Genomic DNA, 24375 nt, shown 5'->3' with positions numbered 1-24375 from the left:
AAAGCTTGTCTGGGTGTGGTGTCAGCTTCTAGTTCTTTCTCCTGTGGTAAGAGTCAGTGTTCCCCAGTTGATGAAACTCTTGAGGAGAGGATTATGACAACTGAGTTCCTTTTGGAAGATCTGTCTTCAGGCAGGTAGAGGGAATGTAGAGAAAGCCTCTTCCTGAACATGTTGTTTATCAAGTGCTTTCAGCTCCAAATCAACAATAGACCAGAGCAGCATATTTTGGGGTGTCATGTCCTAAACTCCCTCAGGTAGTAGAACTTGGATCAGAACTCAGGTCTTTCAACACTTTGCATATAGGATGCATCTAATTCATTGAATTTGTAGATACTCATCTGGATGGTTTTTTGTTCGTTTGTTTGTTTTTTAAAGATTTTATTTATTTGACAGAAAGATAGCAAAAGAGAGAAGAACACAAGGAGGAGGCATGGCAGGCAGAGGGAGAAATGGGGCTCAATCCCAGGACTCTGGGATCATGACCTGAGCCTAAGGCAGACACTTAACGACTGAGCCACACAGGCGCCCCATCATCTAGATGGCTTATTAGTAACAAGAAGTCAAAGCAATTTGAGGATTGCAGTACATGTTTTGTAATGTGGTGACATTCCTCTGCTACGATGTCAAAGCCTGCGACCTATTACATTTTTCACTTTGGAATACATATCCTTTCCTTGGAATTATTGTGACATTCCCTTGCAAGAGTGTCGCTGTTTAATAAATGCTCTTTTTGTTTAATTGTCAGGAAACAAACTTATAAAGTCATGTTAAGCAAACCTGCCCTATATTAATAGCTTGGTGATCTCCATTTTCCTCTTCCTTGATTATCTCGACACTCTTTCTTTAATTTTACGCTTGCTGTCACTTATTTATTTGCATCTCAAAAACTAATATACAACCCAAACCCTGAGAATCCTACAGCAATGGGGATGGGGTGGGTGGGAGTGGGGGTGGTGGTGTGTGCATGAGCAAATGAAAGAAAAAGGAAGTATATACTGGGAACAAGCAGCTCATTATGTGGTAGGTGATATTTCCACAGAATTCTATGAAGTCAACCTAAATTGGGAATCTTAACGGCAGCAGGAGAATAGTGTTATGATTAAAATCCTTTGTCTTGGGTTGTTCTGAACAATTGCTTTCTTGATTAATGAATCAGAGGATAAGGGAACACTCTAGGATACCTGTGCTGAGGCCCTCAATAGAGAATGTAATCTTGACTGTCTGACATCCAGTTCCGACTCAAAGAAGACTTAAAGGTCATGTCATCAAGCTACTGATGTGAGGACTCTGAGTCACTGCAGCCCCTCACAGAATTGTCTTTCCTGAATGCTTCTTAATGCGAGGCCCTCAGTGTCACTACAAAAAGCTGTCACAGATTTCTGCTTCTATCTTTGTTGTGAAATAGTTGATGAAGACATTGTTTACTTCTCTCAGTGCCATCCAGTTTTATTCAAGGAAAAACTTTGGCACCTCTTAAGAATTAGAACATGTCTCCCTCCCAGAGAAAAACAAGCAATTTTCTGTATTTAGCTTCCTGGAGCTTAGCGTCCAATTTGTGCAGAATGCCTGGCCTTGAGAGTAGCTGTTTTCTTTGCCTAAAAGTCTCAGCAAGGATTGGATTCTCGTTATTGAGGCCTCTACTCTCCTTCTGGGACAGTCCTTCTCAGACCATCCTACCCAAAGAGGTATAGGGAAGGAAAGACATTTCCTTTATCCTCTTAGCTTCTGTGTCTGGGACCTGTGAGGTGAACTAATGAAAGATTAACTGGAAAGAAGCATATAGATTTTATCTGCTGTTAAATTGTTTACATGGCATGGAAGACGTCATAGAAAGAAGTGAAAATCCCAAAGAAGCAGTTAGACCCTTGGTTATATAGCACTTTTTTAAAAAATTTTTTTTAATTTTTTTTAATGATTTTTTATTTTTTATAAACATATATTTTTATCCCCAGGGGTACAGGTCTGTGAATCACCAGGTTTACACACTTCACAGCACTCACCAAAGCACATACCCTCCCCAATGTCCATAATCCCACCCCCTTCTCCCAATTTCCTTACACCACACACGAAAATAGACTCAAAATGGATGAAGGACCTCAATGTGCGAAAGGAATCCATCAAAATCCTTGAGGAGAACACAGGCAGCAACCTCTTCGACCTCAGCCGCAGCAACATCTTCCTAGGAACAATGCCAAAGGCAAGGGAAGCAAGGGCAAAAATGAACTATTGGGATTTCATCAAGATCAAAAGCTTTTGTATAGCACTTTTTTAAAAGGTTTTTTTGTTTTGTTTTGTTTTGTTTTGTTTTTAATTTTTTTGACAGAGAGCGAGCGAGAGAGATAGTGAAAGAGAGAGAGCACAAGCAAGGGGAATGGCAGGCAGAGGGAGAGAGAGAGGCCTGATGGGACTCAATCCCAGAACCCGGGGATCATGGCCTGAGCTGAAGGCAGACGCTTAACCAACTGAGCCACCCAGGTGCTCAAAAACGATACCATTTTAACAAAAAGGGATAAGCTATGGAGACTTGAGAAGACAAGGGAAAAAGGGCTTGGCCTAGGGGTGTGGAATTGTGCGAAAGTGAACAAGAAATATGTGGCGGGAACTCATGGAATATAAGGGTGATTTTTAGTGAGCTTTGTACAGACTCATCTTGATGTCAACTCCCCATCTCTGGTAATAAGAATGCTCTCTTCCTGATAGTGGGAGGCCATCTTTCTCACAAGAAGTGTATACTTTGTTTTTAAGTACAAAGTGGGAAGAAGGAGAGCCCTTCCTACATATAGTATTTCCCAGTTGCCTTCAGCTATTTCCAGGTGTTCAGGACCTTCTGGGGTCTTCGTACCACCTGCTGCCCTCTAAAATTACTCTATCCCATTTTCACCTCTTCTCCATTTGAATATAATTCTCCTTGGAGATAGAAATTCAGTCTTATTTTAACACGTAAGCAGTGCCTGGTATATGATAGAAGCTCAGGTCAATGACTAAAAAATATTAAGTGACTAATTACAACTATATTGAACCTTATTATTGATAGATTCATCTTTATGATTCTGTCATTCCCATCTCCCCATTGCCTCATTGTAGTCAACTTTTGGGTTAATTGCTCTAAATTCTTTTACTGTAAAAGGGGAGACATTATAAATAAATCCAATGAAACAAGAAAAAAAATAATATCTTGGCCAAAGAAATGAGATCCCAGTTTTAATAAATTTATTCAACAAGCTTTTGTTTGGTGTTCATATGGACCACATATTGACTAGATCCTGAGAATATAGAAATACATCAGAAGCAAACCCCATCCATTGAGTAACAGGCAATGAACCAATAATTGTAGCAATGTGGTAAGTGGCTGACGTGTGTGGCTGTAGGTTGAGGGTCTGGGTTGCAGGTTCTGGAATGGGGAGTAGGGTGCAGGAGTTTCTTACATTCCTGTGACCTCCCCGCCAACCTGGGGAAGAGAAGGGAAAGGCACAGAGTTGGGAGAGAAGAAGTTGCACTCTGATCTGGTCTCAATGGAAGCCTTAGCCTACAAGTCCTATAGATAATATGATCCTTCAGAGTTGTTGCCAGTGGTATGAAGGGCCTGGGCCCTACATCACCCTTCAAGTGGCTGGGGCACCTTGGGAAGGAGGTATGACCTGGGAGATGGTCTTACCTGAAATAGTTCCTGAAGAGGGCCTGTCTGCTGGGGGCTCACCCTGCAGCTCAGGCAAGAAGTCTTTTGCTCCTGAAGGGGGGAACTGATCATCTCCTCACAGCATCCATCTCATATTAAGTGGTTATTACTATATTAGTGGTTATTATTATATTAGAGCTACAATAAAGCAATATAACAATTTGAAGAGGAAAAGCTTTATCACCTCTCTAAAATGTCAAAAGTAGAGACATTGAAATCTGAATCTTGAATTCCAGTTTGGATTGTTTGGGTGCATGGGGGTGATGGGCATTCCAGACAAAGGGATTAAATATTACTCAGCCATCAGGAAGGAAGGATACCTATCATTTGCATCAAGCACAGAAAGGTAATTATCATACAGCTTCACTTATTTGTGGAACTTAAGGAATAGCATGGAGGGCATTAGGAGAAGGAAGGGAAAAATGAAGGGGGGTGGGGAATCAGAGTGGGAAACAAACCTTGAGAGACTATGAACTCTAGGAAACAAACTGAGGGTTTCAGAGGGGTGAGGGATAGGGAATGGGTTGGCCTGGTGATGGGTATTAAGGAGGGCATGTGTTGCAATGAGCCCTGGGTGTTATATGCAAATAATGAGTCATGGAACACTTAAAAAAAAAAGTGTCCTACTACATGGGAATAAGGCATTAAAACTAGTTTCCCTGTTTGAGGGTTCACTTATAAATGAAAAAATGGTACTAACACCACCTGAGCAGGTGTACTAGGCACATAGGTGCATTATGTCATTTTACGCTCCAAACAACTTTGCAAAGAATGTATTGTCCTGATAATGTTCTGACAATAATGGATCCTAACAGGATCAAAAGCCCCCAAAGCACAAAACAAAACAGATACTATCATGTATTTATAGATGATAACACTAAGGTTAAGAGAGATATAGCCATCTGTCCCACAGTCACATAGTTAGTAATGGTGAAGACGAAGTTTCACTGAGGTTTTCTTGGCTCCAGCGTATATGCTTTTTCAACCACCATGTAGTCTCCATTGTTCTAACAGTAATTTTTGTTTTTCGTTTTTTGTTTTTTAAGATTTTTAAAAATTTATTTGACAGAGATCACAGGTAGGCAGAGAGGCAGGCAGAGAGAAGGGGGGGGAAGCAGGCTCCCTGCTGAGCAGAGAGCCCGATGTGGGGCTCGATCCCAGGACCCTGGGGTCATGACCTGAGCTGAATGCAGAGGCTTCAACCCACTGAGCCACCCAGGTGCCCCCTAACCATAGTTTTTAGTACTTGTACCTGTTTTGTGATTTATTTTTACAGAGTTGACTGATTTTGATAAAATTTTGGTCAAGACTCGAAAACATCAAGAGACTCTTAATTTCTGCTAGTACCTTCATCTACAATCATGAGGTAAACAGTGACCAACAAGCGTATTCCAGTGGCTGTATTATTTTATGCTTTTCAACCAAACTGTATATGTGAATGGAAGTTAGAAAGATACACAAATGCAGTGATGAGGTATATGCTGTCTAGATTTACTAGAATATTCCACTCTAAGAATACAAGTCTCATTATTTGAATTATTTCATCTTGGAAAGCTACTCTTCATCACTGACAACAGAGAAAACAGCAGAATGAGGACATTTGAAGAAAAACAAATGGGACATCAAACCATACTGCTCCTTTGGCATAACAGTCCGCAATGCTTTTCCATGTTCAGATTGTCTAGGAGTTTTTCAAGACAACCCATTATGACAAAAATAAAAAGTAAGTTTATTTTTCAGTTTTATCTTTTGAAAACATTTGTTTTTGAGTATTCTTTGTAATATACATGATACCTTAATTTTACACATGTATTAGAGATTCATACTCAAAACAGTTTGACACATGATCAAAAAAAACTGGGTATGAGGGGTATCTGGGTGGCTCAGTCAGTTAAGTGCCTTGGACTCAGGTCATGATCTCAGGGTCCTGGGATCAAACCCCATGTCAGGGTTCCCTGCTCAGGGGGGAATCTACTTCTCCCTCTCTCTCTGCCCCACCCCCCCCACCTGTGTGCGCTCTCTTTCTCTCTCTCTCTCTAACTCTCTTTCTCAAATAAAATTTTTTTAAAAACTGAGGATGTTGGTGGGTATTAAGGAGGGCACATATTGCATGGAGCACCGGGTGTGGTGCATAAACAATGAATTTTGGAACACTGAAAATAAATAAAATAAAATAAAACTGGAGATGAAATTATGACCATGCTACAACATGAATGAAGCTTGAAGACACAAAAGAAAAATTATTGCATGATTCCACTTACATGAAGTACCTAGAGTAGTCAGAGTCATAGAGGCAGAAAGTGGAATGGTGGTAGCCAGAGGCTGGGGAACAGGAGAGTGGGGGCATAGTGTTCAGTGAGTACAGAGTTTCAGATTGGGAAAGTGAAAGAATTCTAGGGATGGGTGATAAACTTAATGCAGCTGAGCTGTACACTTAGAAACAGTGGACAGGGTACTTTGCTGTTATGTACTAAAAAATAATGAACGGTGGAGATCCCAGTTTATAACAATGGATCTAAGGCCTCCCTTACAACTTGACCTCATCTTTTCACGCTCATCTCTGTGGACAGTTTTTCTTTGTGCTGGTACACCTTGCTGTGTGCTGTTTCTTCAGCCTGGAGTGCTCTCCCTCAGCCTGTTTGCTTCATAAACCCCTACTGATCTTTTCAAATCAATTCCTCTGAGTCATTACACATAAAAGATATGTGTGTATCGCATTCTCTATACATTTCTCATATTCACTATTTACACGCCAATGTCTCCTTTACTTAATCAAACTTCTCGAGGACAGGAACACTTGTATCTTCAAGACCTGGGAAAAGGCTGACCAGTACTTAACGACCCTATTTGTTGAGTAAATGAGTGTGTCAATGAATAAAGACAGAATAGTAAGTAGGTGGTGTAGCAGTTGCGCAGCGGACATCCTGGATGGGGACAGGAGGCCTTTCCCGCAATGGGGTCCTTGGAAGCCACGTCCTGATCACTTTACTTATGTCAGGGTCATAGCTCCTGGATATGGATTTAACCTGGACGATATTTAAGCCAGACAAAATTAACCAATGTTTATCTCATCTCATAATCCTCTTTTCTATATTGTGTTTTATTGGATCATCCTCACAGTCCTGCCCTCATTAGCAAGGGCATACAAAAATCACTTCTGCTTCATGATGCAGGACGTACAGGTTCTTCCCTGGAATGCAATCTTACATGCTTAAAAGCAGATACGGATAAGGAAATTAAATTACTTTTGGTCTGGGGAAATGAAAGATTCTAAAAAGTGATTCACTCCTTTTCTTTGTTAACCAGTATATACAACTAAAAATAGAAATAATGTACATAAAAATAGTTGAGTACTGACCAGAGTTTGACTTGCTTGCGAATGCCACACCAATGAGACATTTAGGATTGCTGTTATGTTACAATGCTGCTATAGGTTTTAAAATATTCAAATCATAACCAAACATTTAAAAAATACTACAGTTATAATCTCACAGGGTGCTTTTGCTTCATTATTCTGAGCATTTCTGCATAGAGTGCAATATTAAATTAAGATGGGAAATTAGATTTCTTTTAATGAAGGAGTTCTTGAAAAACAAAGTCAATACTTCCCTGATAAAATCAAAGCTTCATTATATTGTAGTCGCAAATAAGGTTTTTTATGTATTTGATTTTTCAGATGATGTAGAGTATAATCAACATATAACTGTAAGTAATTTTTTTCAGTGAATCATTAATGAAATAAGATTTTGGATTGGGATAAACCTATCAGGAAAGCTTAAGCCTTATATCATTTTTGCTATATGTTACTCTAAGTATGTACACATTTACAATGACAACAATAATTACACCAAACAAAACACTTGGGCCACCATTTGACTTATTTCAAAATACTCTCCTCCACGTTTATGCTTGTGTTCAACCCTGATGATTTTTCTGTCCTCAGATTACATCATGTGTAATAAGAGCCTGTTCATATACTCACTCTATATACTATGTACCCATACACTACACATTTATGTATAGTATATACACTTGCACATGGCTCACTGTGTTGTGTTTGATATTTGGAACCTATAGCCTGTAATAATTAAATTGAACTAAAAGAGTCTGTTTCAATTAGTCCTCAGGAAAGCCAACCCTGTTTCTCATTTGTCTAAAATCTATTTAAAAAAAAATGGAGAATGGTGTACTCCTCTATCTAGGTCAGTATAAAGTTTTTGGCAATAAAAAGAGGGGAGAAAAGCAATCACACTCTGACAATTTGTCCACAAATTGCCCTAAATGTATGTTTACCCTAAATTCATGTAGGATTAGCAAACTGATTTTTTTTAAGAGACAACAATGATGCTTCTCCCACTCCTACACCATGTCTTACTTCTATCAAGAATTCTGCTCAAAAATCACCTTATTAATGAGCCCTTCTGTGATTTATCACCATAAGAGATAGTAACTACTATCTACCACCTGCTTTATCTTCTTCCACCGTGCCATATCACTATCTGGCATGGTAGATATTTCTTTATTAATCAGTTTATTGTTTCTCTTCCACCACTAAAGTAGAAGTTTCACAAGAGCAGAAGGTTTTCTCTTTTTTCACTGCTGTATTGCCAGCATCTAGAACAGGATTTCCCAACAATGGTACCACGAATATTTTGGACTAGATAATTCTTTGTTGGAAAGGCGCTGCCTGGTGCATTGTGGGATATTAGCAGCATCCCTTACCACTACCCACTAGATGCCAGTCACACCCTTACTATCCACAAACCATGATAGCCCAAAATGACTCCAGATATTGATAAATATCTCTGGGGGTAAGGGATGGGGGGGTGGGGGGAGGAAAGCAAAATTGCTGGCTGAGATTTACTGATCTAGAACAATGCCTGGCACAATGACTACTCCATCAGTACTCGTTGAATGGGTCCCAAACAAGTGGATGAAACCACTATTTCTCATCAAGCCAAAACTCTGCAGTTTCCACAGTAGAACAATTGCAACAGGAAAATTGAATACAGTGAGGACGTTACAAGTGAAGTTCCCTTTCCATTCAGGCCTTAAAATTTGTCCTCTTTCACTAATCTTCTCCTGCCTCAGACTTTGAAGAAAGACATTTCCAGGAAGTCCCCATTTATTTAGTTCTAATTGTTTTGGCTGTGCGATGCTGCTCACTGAGAGTCTTGTAAATTCAAACCACTGCCGCTGAAGTATTTTTCAAGCCAGGTAAGCTTTGTTGCATTCCTCTTGGAAACCCACTCCTTTCCTTTCTGTGGCAATTAGCAGTCAGTGGAAATAAATCACATGCCCTTCAAATGAGAATAAAATATTTCCCTGCCCCAGTGTTTGAGCTTTCAAATTCTGAGCAGTGGAGGGTCTGCTCTTTCACGTTTTCACTTAATACTTCACTGGCTCCTCTCCAAAACCTGCCTGACATGCAATTATTTTCAACCTATTTCACAGAAGGCCTGCTCCATTCATCTTCCTGCGGGTCAGATTTCCATTGAAATTGATAAAAGATTTTACTGTGTGAAACTTAAGTCAGGAGGGTTCAATGGAATGCTAAGCCCAGGTTTTTTGGGTTTATGGGGGCAGACATGAAATACGGTACAGAGGGGGATGAAAGAACATCCATAATCATATCTGGGGGGTTGGTAATGATCTGTCTGGACTAAAACTCTAGGTAGAATTATGGATGGTGTTTACACTGTATGGGGAGAAAGGGGACTTGCCAGGAAGGGGTGATGGTCAGAAGATCTGAATTCAATTTTTGACTCTGGTACTTAAGGTAAAAGACTTTCCTCTTTCGAAATTAGTTCCCTTTTCTACATAATGAGATAGAACTGAATGGGCTCTATCACCTTGTCGCCCCTACCTGCTTTTTCCCCCATTGTTCCCTGTTTCTTTAAATGCCATCGTTACCCTGTTAACAGTCAGAAATCTGAACGTCAGCTTTAACTTTTCTTCTCCTTTGCCCCATACACCGATTGCACACCAGGTTTACCTCCTACATTCCTCTTGATCTCTTCAATCCTCGCTCTCCTTCTGGCAACCAGACGAAGTGTAACTGCCTCCGTCTCTCCCCGCATGACTAGACTGTAGAGGTTCAAGGCCACTTTGCTTCCTCCCTACCTTCAGCCTTGGTCCCTGCCCTCTTCCCTAAAATCTGGTTCTGAGGCCAAAGGGATCTTGCAAAGAGAATCTGATCTTAGATTGAGGAGTCCTTAGAAATTTCAGATTCCTTAATTAGACCTTTGAGATATATCCCTAGATAATTTTTCTAGATTCCATCCCCTTACCACATTCTCTGATGTTTGCCCTTCAGTCACACTAAGCTTTTTTCAAATCTGCCAACCCTTTGGACATACTACTCCCTTTGCTCAGGACCCTTTTCTTTCTTTACGAGTAGTCTAAAACCTTCTGATTTCATTTGTGTCACTTCTTCCACAGGCTTGAACTCTATCTACGTTGTGTTATGCTTAGTACAGGTCACAGTTTATTGTAATCATATGTGTATGCAAGTTTGGTTTGCATAAACTTTCTAGAGTAGTTTTCTCTGAAATCTTTTACAGTTGTCGCTTTCGACTCCTAAGAGAGCAGCAATATTTGGCAACGTGATTTTATCAGATCATTTCAAAGCATTAAAACAGTTTTCATGGAAACATGCATACTCTTACTCTCATATTTCATCGATTGATTGAAGTTTCATTAAGTTAACCTAATTACAATAAGAAGTACAACTAAATCAGGTTTGCTGCTGCACGCAACTAATTCTTGAAAAACATACAACCTAATCATTAAGTGGAGAAGCACATGGACGTCATTTGGTATATTTTAGGGATGAGACGGGAAGTATTGATTTAGCCTGCGACTTTAATAACCTATCTTTACTTCTAGAGTTACATTTCATAACATAAAAGACTGATACTTTATTTACTATTATATACTCAACATAAAGCACAGTACCTGTTCATATGTGATATATAATTTTAAAAATTGCTACTAAATTAAATACAAGGTTTAGCTCTAGAAAGTACAAAGCTTATAAAATTGCTAATACCTTCCAATTCTGATCATTTAAATTCATGTTTAATTGTAAATACATTTATGGTTGTAATGAATTATGAATTAATTCAGGATCAGGTCGTTGTATTGGTCTCCACAGTCAAATGACTTAGCAGGTTGCTCAGTGAGTAAGTGTTGAATGGTATACGTGTGCCTGCCTAGTCTGGTCTTGTGGTTATGGGGGACAGGTGAGGGCTGGTGTTAAGGCTTTGAATATAACCTTAACCTGGGTGCATGAAAATATTAGCTCACCTCCTCCTTATTAAGAGATAAGTGAGATTTTAATATACTTAAAGATATCAAAATCCATGATTATTTATTGCTAGTCATCAATAATATCAGCTAGGAACCTTCATCCAAATAAATAAGGATCTAGCATTTTAAAACTAATAACGTGTATATTTTAGCAGGACGTATATCCTATTTTAGTCATCCCCTTGCTCTTTCAACTTTCCTGAGAAGTACACCATTTTCAGTGAATTTCTCAGAAACTCATTTGCATTGATGATTTAGCTTCAGGGTAAATGGGAAAGAATTAGATTTTTAAAATTCGAGGGTTTATATTATACCAAGCAGCATTCAAGTGTCATATCCCTACCTCATTTGAATTCAGCCTAAGTAATAAGAGTGCATGTTTGGCCTGGTCCTGAACTGACTGTGTTGAAGTCTTTGCCATATTGTGCTTTTTCCCAGAGCAGGTCCAGGGTGAAGGAAGGTAATTTCCTGATGGATGCTCAATCTCCCCTCCCACCCCTGGAACATTTCCAAGAGAAAAAAAAAAAAAAAAGAGGAAAAGCAGGTGGGTGCAGCCATTCAGAACCAGATATAGGAAAATGGCAAGTAAATCATGGTCATAAAAATAATGACTGGCATTTTTTGAGAGGTTTCTGTGTGTCAGACACTGAGTTAAGCAATTTGTGTGCTTTATCTCAATTCTTAACAACTTCCCAGCAGCGAGTAGTGGTTAAAGTGCAGGTTTAGGAGCCAGACTGCCTCAGGTTTGAAGCTACTTACTGTGATGTGACCTTGGCCATAACCTCTGTGTGTTTCAGCTTCCTTGTGTGTAAATAAAAGGAAGGGAATTTTAAAATCTACCTTGTAGTCCTTCTGTGAGGATTAAAGAACTAGTACAAGACAAGCTCAGCATTTACTATCAAGTGAGTACTCAAAAGAATGTTAGCCCGCATTACCATTACCATCACTATAGTTGTTACTGTCTTTGTGCAGATGAAGCAATTTCATGAGGCCAAATGACTTGGCCAAGGTCACTCAGGCTCTTGATAGCAGGGTGGGTATCGAACTGTATGTCTGCCAGTCCGGCACCATTCCACCACACATCATGCCATGCACCTTGATTGCAACGTAAGCAGTCAGGTGGTAGAGGACAGGGAGCCCAGGCTTCAGAGCTAAGCACATCTGGTTCAAATCCCAACACCTCTGCATCCTCTGGGAGTCACTGGGTGAATTTCACTTTATATTTGCCATGTTCAATTTAGTCATCTTTAAAATGAGGGGAGGGTCCCATTTTTAGTGTGTGAAGAAAATTATATTTTAATGAATGGGTACATAACAGGTACCCATGGTTGCTCCTATTTTAGGCTATCACAATATATTATAACCAGTATAATTGCAATAATAGTGTATAATGTTTCAACAGCAAAAATAATTTTGAAGAATATATACTTCTATAAACAAAATGTGGTATATACATACTACGGAACATTATTCAGCCTTAAAAAGGAAGGAGATTCTGACATGTGTTACAAAACAGATGAACCTTGAAAACATTATGCTGGGGCACCTCAGTGGCTCAGTGGGTTAAGCCTCTGCCTTCAGGTCAGGTCATGATCCCAGGGTCCTGGGATTGAGCCCCACATCAGGCTCTCTGCTCAGCAGGGCGCCTGCTTCCCCCTCTCTCTCTCTGCCTGCTTCTCTGCCTACTTGTGCTCTCTCTCTCTGTCAAATAAATAAATAAATAAATATTTTTTTAAAAAGGAAAGAAAGAAAACATTGCACTAAGGCCAATCACCCACTTACATGACGTATGAAGAGTAGCCAAATTCACAGAAACAAAAAGGAAAATGGTGGCTGCCAGACGCTGGAGGGAGGAGGAAGTAGGGAGTTGGTGTTTAATGGGTGTGCAGCTTCAGTTTGGGAAAATGTGAAAATTCTGGAGATGGATGATGGTGATGGTCACACAACGTGAATGGACTTAATGCCGCCAAATTGGGACTCTTAAAATCGGCTAGCCTGGTAAATTTCATGTTACTTTACCACAATGAAAAGTAGGGAAAAAATAATACATCCTTCTGCAAGAGGAATACATTATTATTAAAATCACTAAGAGAAAAAGCACAGTCTTAAGAGCAGCTCCTCTTCTCCAGTCATATTTTTGACGTTTTATGTTAATTCCACTGTAAAGTCACTTAGTCTTTATGTTTTGTAAGAGTAAGAAGGTATGCTCGACTATTTTTATCCACAACATATGTTCCTATTTGAATTGGCAGGTAAGTATTAATCAATGAAGATATTCTAACAATACTGTCAGAGGAGAAATAATATTGTTGTGACACTAAGAGAACATTTTTATTATACATATTACCTTGAAATAACATTTTTGCCAGGAAATTTGATGCGGCGTACATGTGATGCATGAGAAAAGAAGCCCAGCGAAAGTACATTAGTCATGTGAGCCGCACATGATATACAGCTCCACAGCCTGTGAGATATAAGGATATAATTAACTGTGAAGGTCATTCCATCACCAGGATCATATTTGGAACAAAGGTGTATTCAGTTATGCTATTTACTCTATTTATACTTCAACTCCTCATTTTTATAAGCTTTCTTTTCTATGTGATTTTTAAAACTCCCATAAGGCCTTTTTTTCTTTTTCTTTTTTCAAAAGAAAGAATGTCTTCTTCTTTTTTTCTTTTTAAGTTGCCTTGCATTCCAAACCCAGATCAAAACCATTGTGAATTTTGAAACATGACTTGCTTCTGACATTGAAACATTTTTCCTCTTTTTTTTTTTTTCTCGATTACTATAATAAATGTTAGATTTGGGGGGAAATTTTGGATATACTCAGAAGGTCTCGTGTATGTGTGTCTGTTCTGTACGCATGTGCTTTCCTGTTTCATGACATCCGTACTTATTGAAGGTCCCTTTTATTCTTACATTTGTTCTGCCTCAATAAAATACCAGCTCTAATTATCACCTTCGTCTCCCACCCTTGAGTTACATCAGACCCTCATGGACAGCAGGAGAAACAGGGGATCTCTGGTCTTTGCTCTAAGCTCCTCCAAGCCCTTGCTTTTTCTCCAGGCCCAATAGTGAATATTTGTCCCATTTCTACTCCTTCTAGAGGCCTCTGAGCTCAAAGTACTGAGATTTCTAAACTCTCATGCAGGATCTTTTTATATGCTGAATGTTTTCATGGGGGGTTTGGAGCCAGGAAGTCTCTATAAGGGCTTCTTTTGTATCTTCTTTTTGTATCTTGTCTTCTACTTTCCTGAGATGTTTGGATCCTATTTTTATTTAACTGGAATTCTTAGTGAGATAACATTTTCAGAGAGATTACAACAGTGGCTACATTCCAAATTCCCCTATACTTGAAATCAATGGCCTTTTGTCCTAAAGTAGAAATAACAAGGGGGCCAAGAGCAAAGGTTTTTTCTCTCGGAATTCTTTACCCGTTATTGCAACGTCTTCCAGCATCTAATGTTTCACATAAGAAATTTAATTCAAGTCCTAGATTCTTCCTAATGTTTTCATCCAAGAAGTTTGTAAGAGTTTCTCTTTATCCTTGGAATTTAGAAATTTCCCCAGAGTATGTTTAGGTATGCTCCTCTTTATGTGTTTCCCTTTTGATGTGAAAAGCATCAAAGTTTAACATTTTAGGACTAGAAAATTTTGCCAGGTTCATGGGTTACACTTTATATTTGTTTATTTCTCTCTGCCAGTTCAGGTGTCCCTCCTAGAATAATCTTCCATAGCTTGCATGTTTCCCTCTTCATTTCCATCCTGTTCTTTTCTGCATTTCAAGCTTCCATTCGGGACCATTTGCTCTCTGAGCAAGGTATAGCTTTTGGAATTATTTTTAATGAGGATATTTTAGTGGCAAACTAAGATCTTGTTTTTCTGAACTATGTTTATTTTACCATCATTTCTGAGAAACATCTCCTAGGCTTACAGTTCTAGGGTGTCAGTTTGTTTCTCTTAGCCCTTTGAAGGTATTATTCTACTATCCTCTGGATCTGCCATTGGTGTTGTGAAGGCAGCCGCGAGTCTATTCATTATCCCTTTTTATGAAATGTGTCCTTTTTTACTGCCTGTTCTTAAGATCTTCTATTCATTCTCATTGTATTGAAGTTTCAAACACTATGTCTAGGTGTAATTTTCTAATTTGTTCTATCTTGTTTGGAATTCATTGTAATTTCTGATTCTGAGGATTAATGTCTTTTGAAAATTCGGGAAAGTCCTTAGCAATTAGTACTTCAATTATTGCCTCTTCCTTACATTCTCTATTACACTCTATGAAATTCCAATTAAGCGTTTGTTAGATGCTCTCATTCAATTCTCAGTGTTCCCTATATTGTACATCACATCGCCTCTCTCTGTTACGTTCTCTTTAATATCTTTTGCTTGAATGAATTCTGCTTTGTATCATTTACTATTTTACCCTGTCATTGACATTTTGTTCCACTAGTTTTAAAACTTTCATTATGAATTTTAGTTTTCAAAGTTACATTTTACTCTTTTAAAATCTACTGGGTTGGGGCGCCTGAGTGTTTCAGATGGTTAAGCATCAGCTTTAGGCTCAGGTCATGATCTCCAGGTCCTGGGATCGAGCCCCAGGGGCCCCCAGGCCAGGGAGATTCGACTTCTTCCCTCTCCCTCTTCTTGTTCTCCTTAGGTCTCTCTCTTTTTCTCAAATGAGTAAATAAAATATTAAAAAAGTAATCCTAAAAAACTTGCTTGGTCATTTTTATAGTTTCCTATTTCTTGCTTAAAATTTCAAACCACTTTTTGTTTCTTTAGACCTATTTAAAAAAATGCATCTCTAATAACTTCAGTATCTCAAGCTTTGTGTGTAGAACTGTGCTATTCCCCCCCCCCCCCATGTCTGACTCATGGTGTCTTGTTTCCTTGTGTGCTTTATTTATTTATTTTTTTAAATTATTATTATTTTTTTTTATTTGACAGAGAGAGATCACAAGTAGGCAGAGGCAGGCAGAGAGAGAGAGAGGAGGAAGCAGGCTCCCCGCTGAGCAGAGAGCCCGATGTGGGACTAAATCCCAGGAGCCCGAGATCATGACCTGAGTCAAAGGCAGCGGCTTAACCCACTGAGCCACCCAGGTGCCCTTCCTTGTGTGCTTTAGAATGTATTCTCATGTGAGCTCATATGCCTTGCAAAATATCTGTGGAAATTAAGTGAGACCTAATTGAAGTTCTATTCGAATTCATTGTTTTGTTCTTAATTTTCTTTCTTGTATTTCCCTTTGATTTATGTATTCTCACCTTTTAATTTCTAGATTCTTAAATCATTAATTTATAGTCTTGCTTCTTTTCTTATACATGAATTTAAGACTACATATTTTCTGTAAGTAATGCTTTAGCTACATTACACATGAATGTAATATTTTTCTTATCTTTTGAAATAAATATCTTCTATTTATTTTTATGATTTCTTCTATGGCCCATCAGTTACTCAGGAGTTTTTTAAATTTAATTCCAAATCAGATAGGACTTAAATTTTTTCTTGGGTATTTACTTCTAATTCAATTGCATTATTGTAGTCATAATTCTTAAATATTGAGCTTTGAAATTTATGGCCTAGAATATGGTATATCTTCATAAAAGCTGTGTATGTCTTTAAAAATTGTGTACTTCTGAAACGAATAATACATTATATGTTAATTAATTGAACTTAAATTTTGAAAAATTAATCTTAAAATAAAAAGAAAGGGAAATCTCTGATTATTGAGCACACATTTTTTTCTATCCTAAGTGGCCTGTTACTGAAATGTGTTTATAAAACATCATTATTACAGGGTGCCTAGGTGGCTCAGTGGGTTAAAGCCTCTGCCTTCGGCTCGGGTCATGATCCCAGGGTCCTGAGATTGAGTCCTGCATTGGCTCTCTGCTCAGCAGGGAGCCTTCTTCCCCCTCTCTCTCTGCCTGCCTCTCTGCCTGCTTGGGATCTCTGTCTGTCAAATAAATAAATAAAATCTTAAAAAAAAAAAAAAAAAAAACCAAACCATCATTATTACAGATGATCTGTCAAATTCTTCTTGCAACTTTTTAACTTTATGCATCACTTTTGAAACCATGTTATATAGTACACACAAAATTAAAATGTTCATGTCAGGAAGAATAATCCATCATTATATAGTGCTTACTTTTACTTTTGCCTTCAAGTTCATTTTGTCAGATATAAAAAGAGCTTCGCTGTCTCTCTTTTAATTATTATTGGCTTGTAACCTTTTTTACTTTTAACTTTCAAACTTTTTGTGTGTTTATTTTCTCTCCCTTGTAAACAACACAAAATTGCTTGTTCTTTTTATTTTTATTTATTTATTTATTTTTTAAAATGATTTATTTGACAGATCACAAGTAGGCAGAGAGGCAGGCAGAGAGTGAGAGGAGGAAGCAGGCTCCCTGCTGAGCAGAGAGCCTGATGTGGGACTCGATCCCAGGACCCTGGGATCATGACCCGAGCCGAAGGCAGAGGCCTTAACCCACTGAGCCACCCAGGCACCCCTGCTTGTTCTTTTTAAACCCAGTTGGGTATGCTTGCCATTTGACTCACTACATTTGTCATATTTTGGCTTTACTATCTTGTATTTGTTCCTCTCTTTCTGTTTTCTCTTTTCTTCTTTTGAATTTTTTTTTTCCTTCAAATGACATTTTTGCATCTATGGGTTTTGAAGTTTTACCTGCTGTTTCCATGATTTTAATGGATGACCTTAAATTTTTAACATGCATGCCTAATTGAAAAGCATCTAAATTTTGTCAATACTTTTATCTTTTCTGCAACACTAGGAAGTTTAAATGTTTAAGATGCTTACTAAGCACCACAGTCTCCGCCAAGCTGCCCATGCCTCCAGTTTGCTTCCTCCCTCTCCCACTACCACCCAACCCACCTGCCCATCCCACTTCAGCCCCACTGGCCTCCTTCCTGATCCTTGAATAGGCTGTACACATCCTCCCCACTCGCTGGCTCCTCTGCTGAAAACTACATACCCAAGATAACTGCTTGACTGTCTCTCATCTTTTAAACCTGCTGAATTTGAGACCTTCCCCACTATCTTGTTTAAAATTGCACACATTTTGGGTGCCTGGGTGGCTCAGTTCCTTAATTGTCTGCCTTGGGCCTAAGTCATGATCTCAGAGCCCTGGGATCAAGTCCACATCTGGCTCCCTGCTCAGTGGGGAGTCTGCTTCTCCCTTGCCCTCGGTCTCTGCCTCAAACCCTGCTCTTTTACTCTGTCTCTCTCAAGTAAATAAATAAAATCTTTAAAAAAATAAAATGAAATTGTACACCTTTTGGCACTTCCTAGGAGACCTCATTGCTTTCCTTTTTCCCATACTGCTTACCACCTCTTGGTACACTAAATAAATTCGTATACTAAATAACCAGAATTTAAGCTCCATGAGGAAAGGGATCTGTTTTTTGATGTTTTATAAACTGCTGTATCCCAGCCCCTAGGACACGCTGAGGCTCATAATAGGCTCTTAATTATTGTTAAGCATTCAGTGAATCCAAACCCCAGATTCAGATGAGAGCAGACCGATGTCCCCAAGTTATTGGGGGAATTCCACCCATCCTGCCTTTTCTATCACTACCCAGAGCCATCGCTGAGACAGATGATTCCTATTGAGGTCTCTCCCTCTGAGGTAGTAGTTCACCTTCTTCTTTCTTTCTTTTCCTTTCCTTTTTCCTTTCTCTTCTGACTTTATGGTGTTTCTCCAGTCAGGCTCCACTGCTGTTCAGAGACCTTGTCCAGTTGCCAGTTCCACACGTCCTGCCTCCTCATCACCCACATACAAGTTCTCATCTTCCTAGTCTACCAGCATCTGTAGATGCCTCCAGGTGGTTTGGTGGTTTTAGCCTCACTGAACTCCCAGGACTACTTAAAGTTTGCTCCTGCCCTCAGAAGATTACTTACACATTTTTGAAGACTTATCCACTCATTGAGAGTATTTTCAAATGAATTTTAATTTTTAAACAAATTTTTAAATTTAATTTTATTTTAATTTTATTTTTTTAAGATTTTATTTATTTATTTGACAGAGAGAAATCACAAGTAGATGGAGAGGCAGGCAGAGAGAGAGAGAGGGAAGCAAGCTCCCCACTGAGCAGAGAGCCCGATGCGGGACTCGATCCCAGGACCCTGAGATCATGACCTGAGCTGAAGGCAGCGGCTTAACCCACTGAGCCACCCAGGCGCCCTTAAGTTTAATTTTAAATGAATCCTTAAGTGTGTTATCTGGCATTTTCCAAAGTCTCTGAATCTCCCTCAGGCAAGCTGGGATTGCCTTTCTGTGGTCTGTGAAAGGCGTGGCCTGCCTTTCTTCCATACATCTATTTCCTCTCTCCACTGGCTTATCTTTAATGTTTATGTCATTGAAAATGTTGTCCAACCCTACATCCACCTTCCCAGTGTGATTTTTCTAGCCCATTCTCAAAACCAACTGAACAAAGGCTAAAAAGTAGATTGAAAGAAGAAGTCCAACAGACAGTCCCAGGTTTGTTTCATTAGCGAAGCTTAAGTCATCAGCAAGATTGACGGTCACTTTTCCTGCTGTGGAAAATTTGAATCTACCGCCTTAAGCCTGTTGGTTCAGTTACACTTGCAGAACATCCTGAAAAAGCTAAACCAGGAGATGGCAAGATGAAAACAGGAACTTGTAGAGCTTCTTGGTAACCACAAGAAGAGAACTGTTCAACCTAACTAAGCTAAGCTTGCTGTACCTGGAGACACTGCTTTGGAAGCTATCCCCAGCAATCTCATTGCTTGCTGCAAGTAGTAAACTCTCCCTTCTTGAAAGCAACTTTGGTCAGGTCTTAGGAGTTAGGCTCCCGGATTGAGGAACTCCTTATATGTTGGGCTATAAAGCTGCTGCGGCACAGGCAGTCTTGAACTGGTAGTGGCGGCAAGAATTGCTGAGGAACACTAGAAGGCAGAAGGGGTCTTAAAAGCTCGTAGTTCAATGTTCTTAAAAATGTTCCCCAGTCTGAACCCTGGGGAACATGTTCTTTTAGGGATTAGCATATGTGGGGATATTAGTTTCTTGTTGTCGCTGTAACAAAGCATCACAAATTTAATAGCTTAAAAATAACACAAATGTATTATCTCACATTTTCTCTCAGTCAAAAGTCCACAGTGGCTGAGTTGAAAGTGCCTTAGAGTCTCACAGGCTAAGACCAAAAAGGTTAGAGCTGCACTCTTTCTAGAGGTTTGAGGGCGAAAATCCATTCCTCACTCTTTCAGATTGTTGGTACCTACTCCCTTGCTGGCTATTAGCTTGGCTCTTAGGCCCCTCCTCCATCTTCAAAACCAGCAATGGCAAGTCAAGTCCCTTTCACTTTAACCTCTCTTGCGTTCTCTTCTGCTTTGCTCTTCTGCTTTTAAGAAATAAGGTGATTGGATTGGGTCTACACAGATAATGCAAGATATCTCTCCATCTCAGGTTCTTTAAACTTAATCACATTTACAAAATCCCCTTTGCCATGAGAGGTAACCTGTCATTTAAAAGTTCTGAGGATTAGAATGTGGACCTTCCTTGGGGGATCATTATTCTGCCTACTACAATGGGCAAGAATCCAGACTATAGAAACCAGGAGAAAGCATATCAATAGCAGAAAGCTATATCAGGACCACTAATATCCAGAGATGTTTTCCAAAGCCCAGATATCTCTCCAAGCAGAAGTGCAACAGTAGATTAACAGAGATCCAGAGAGACCAGCAGGGAGATTAACAGAGTCGGATGAATAGGGGGGGCTCAAGTAGGCAGGATTGAGTAGAAGGCCCTTAGTCTAATGGCCATTAGTAGTCTTTCAGGTACCACCCTCAAATTTATGTGCTAGTATGTTTACATTCTCTGGAATGGCAAAGAACTCTGTGGAAGAAGTTCTTGGGCACCAGTCTCATCACCTGCTAAAGCAATCTCTAGGGCTTCACTTTGAAGATGGAAGCAGTTGGCATTTTCAATGCAATTGGCACTCTCAGTCTATTTAGATAAAAGACCACCAGCGGAATATCTTCTTTAGGTTTTTTTTTTCTTCTATCTCTCCTTATAGATTGACTAGTTGTGGTTTGAGTTCATATCTCATTTGTACAATTGTGTGGAAAGTAGCACGAAATAATCAATACAAGCTAGCATTTTTTATTTTTTACCATTTCCCCTAATTACATGCCTTGGCATGCAGAGATACAGATTTAACAAATATTTTGCTGTTAAATAGTGATGATTACCCACTCTCCAGATTGCAAAATGTCTTCCTAATATCCTTCCTCCCCTATTAGGTGGGTTTCATATTTTAGGTTATGTTACTTACAGCACTTGTACTTCCAGATACAAAGATCCCTATCAGATAGGAAGGAACTTTTCTAAAAGCAATAGAAAAAATGGAGCTTAACACCTAGAAATTTACGTATCTCAGAAAAAATGTCTAGGAGGAGAAAGACTCTTCCTATATTTCCACACCATCATCCACTGTGCAAAGGTGTTAATTCCCATGGTGATCACGCCATGGTCCCAGCTTAGCTACTGCACCCTCAGGATTCACATCCACATGCCAGACAGGAAAAAGAAGGCAACAGCCATGAGGTGTACAAGGTGAAAGAAAAGGTATCCCAACCGAGTTTTCCTTGTCCCAAGTCCTGAGAGCCCCTCTCAGAGATTTCTGCTTACATCTCATTGACCATAAGTGGACCATAGATTGAAAAAGAATCTAAGAAATAAGCATTTTTATTTATTCAGTGTTCAGTTTATGAAAGACAACAGGAGATTACCTGTTGGGCAGGCAAATGGCAGTGCCTGACAAGTATTCTGCTCTTATAAAGAATAAAGATATATGTTCATACATATACTTAAGAAAAGATAGCCACTAAATGCTGACACGGCTGAAAAAGCAATTTGTGAAAGAATATGAATATGAGTCCATTAATACAAAACAAAAACTGAGAAAAAGCAAAACTATCTGCTGTATGTATGCTTGTAATCACAAGGAAATATTTGGGAAAGTTTATGGCCTAAACAGGAATGCAACCAATAATACAGTGAAAATTATATTACAGATAATAAATAGGGATTACATTTGATAATTATAGCAAATATATACAGAGTATCTACTATATTAAATATTGCCAGGCACTGCTGAATTGAGCAAACATTAATTCGTTTTATCTTTATAATCATTTTATAAGGTTTTATTAATATTACCCTTAATTTACAGATCAGGAAGTTGACACAAAAAGAGTTAAATAACTTGTCCAAAGCCACAGATCTAATAAGTATTAGAGGTGTAGTTTACCCAGAAAATCTAGTCCACAGTCTAGGCACTTAATCCCTGCAATATGTATTATTTTATCATATGAAAAAAACAAACAAAGAATTACCTCTCTAAAAATCCATCCCAAAGTGGTGTCTGGGTGGCTCAGTCCATTAAGCATCTGCCTTCAGCTTGGGTCATGATCCCAGGGTCCTGGGATTGAGCCCTGCATTGGGCTCCCTGCTCAGAGGGAAGTTGGCTTCTCCCTCTCCCTCTTTCTCTGCCCCTCCCCCTGCTCATAATTTCTCTCTCTCTCTCTCCCTCAAATAAATAAATACAAAAATAAAAAATAAAAAAATAAAATCCACCCCAAAACATCAGTAATAGTAGCAACAACAACAAAGTAGAAAGTGTGTACATGAAGCAAAACTTGGACCATCATTGCAGATTGTCTTCAGACCTCCCCAACGATGTTCTTCCCTTTGGGTTCCTTTTCATCTCCTTAAAAACCAAGTTTCTCGGGGCGCCTGGGTGGCTCAGTGGGTTAAGCCGCTGCCTTCGGCTCAGGTTATGATCTCAGGGTCCTGGGATCGAGTCCCGCATCGGGCTCTCTGCTCGGCAGGGAGCCTGCTTCCCTCTCTCTCTCTCTCTCTCTCTGCCTGCCTATCCATCTACTTGTGATTTCTCTCTGTCAAATAAATAAATAAAATCTTTAAAAAAAAAAAAAAAAAACAAGTTTCTCCCCATATATACAGCCAACGCAGGGAAGCTGCTCAGGATTCCAAACCCCAGCTTGAGTCTCACTTTCCTCCAAGAGCAGCACCCCTATTTTTTTCTCCATTTCCTCTCCCATCTGAACATGGCTCTCCCCGTACTTCAGAAACATACCTTTTTCTTGAGAAGTTGGTAACTATAATAAAATGGGATAGCTGTTTGCCCAGGGTGGTGGAAAAGTTTGAGAATGTAGAGAAATGAAACCTTGCATTCTAATGTCTATAGAAATAATAAATACTTAGGTTGTTTTGAAGATCTCAAGGAGCTTCCACATACAGATGCTCCTTTAATTCAGTCTTCCTGTTGACGTGATGATGCTTTTCATTCCTATTCTATAGATGAGGAATCTGAGTCTCAGTGAGGCTATCTAATTTATCCACCATGTTCTTGCTGCTAGGAGTGGCAGAGCTGATGCTAAGTCTGATTATTCTTTCCCCAAACTGCAGCCACCTCCTTTTACATAAACTTCCTCTGTTGAGAATTTCCACAGGTTACCTATGAAATCTGTGGCTCGAATAGTGAAAATTAATGATCACTGCTGGAAAAATGAAGCTTGAGTGTGAAAGAAATGGAAGATTAGGAAAAGCATGCCATTTACCTGAAACTGCATGCACTGTGGCATATTTTTTTTTTTTTTTAGATTTTATTTATTTATTTGAGAGAGCGTGTGAGCAGGCGTTGGGTGGGGGCAGGCTCCCTACTGAGCAAGAGCCTGATGTGGGGCTCTATCCCAGGACCTCAGAATCATGATCTGAGTGAAAGGCAGATGCTTAGCCAACTGAGCCACTCAGCTACCCCCGCCTGCCGCCAGTGGCATATTTTGATTAAAACCATCTAGCCTTTGGGCCTGTCTCACTTTAATTTTGACATAGTCTTGTAATTTAAGCTAACTGCTAGAAAATACTCATGTCTAATGAATGAACTCTATTTTTCCTTCTTTCCTAAATACTAAGCTCCTCTGTTCCTTTATCTAGAAAAAAAAGGTTATTATAGCTGACTGATTTGGGTGATCTACATTGGTAATAATCATGTGTTACAAATGTTTTATAAAACATAGCATAACTAAAAGATGCAAGTTTAAAAGTAGGGAAGGATCTCATAAAAATAAAACTTGTCCCCACAGTGCATTGTGAAGAGTTTGTTGGTTTAAAAAAGGCAAATATGGAAAGTGTTTAGAGATCGGATCATGAAATGATGCAAGCCATTTGTTTCTGCAGTAAACTTGTGTCTAAAGAGGAAACAAAGGTATCTCATAAGATATGAACTCCAGATTCTCTGAAAAGATGTTCATACCTGAAGGGAGAAGTTTCTGAAAATCAATATCTTGAATGACACTTGATTTCCATAACCGTGACTCCCCTAACTTGGC

General features: G+C 39.2%; 1 protein-coding gene across 5 annotated transcripts in view; it reads left to right on the top strand.

Moving 5' to 3' along the window:
• Window positions 1-24375, top strand: part of ARHGEF38 (Rho guanine nucleotide exchange factor 38) — a 173892-nt gene that overhangs the window by 8807 nt on the left and 140710 nt on the right. Inside the window, exon 2 of one of the 5 annotated variants that reach the window (XM_059171572.1) lies at window positions 5231-5399. The exons of the other annotated variants lie outside the window; for them this stretch is intronic. Within the exon in view, the coding sequence (XP_059027555.1) occupies window positions 5267-5399 (133 nt within the window). The 5' untranslated portion in view covers window positions 5231-5266. The remainder of the gene's footprint in view (window positions 1-5230; window positions 5400-24375) is intronic. 5 annotated transcript variants of the gene reach the window in all.

Source organism: Mustela lutreola, chromosome 1 (genome assembly GCF_030435805.1).
Source record: "Mustela lutreola isolate mMusLut2 chromosome 1, mMusLut2.pri, whole genome shotgun sequence".
NCBI lineage: Eukaryota > Metazoa > Chordata > Mammalia > Carnivora > Mustelidae > Mustela > Mustela lutreola.
Note: the sequence above shows the minus strand (reverse complement) of the source record. Positions and strands in the feature narration are given on the sequence as shown.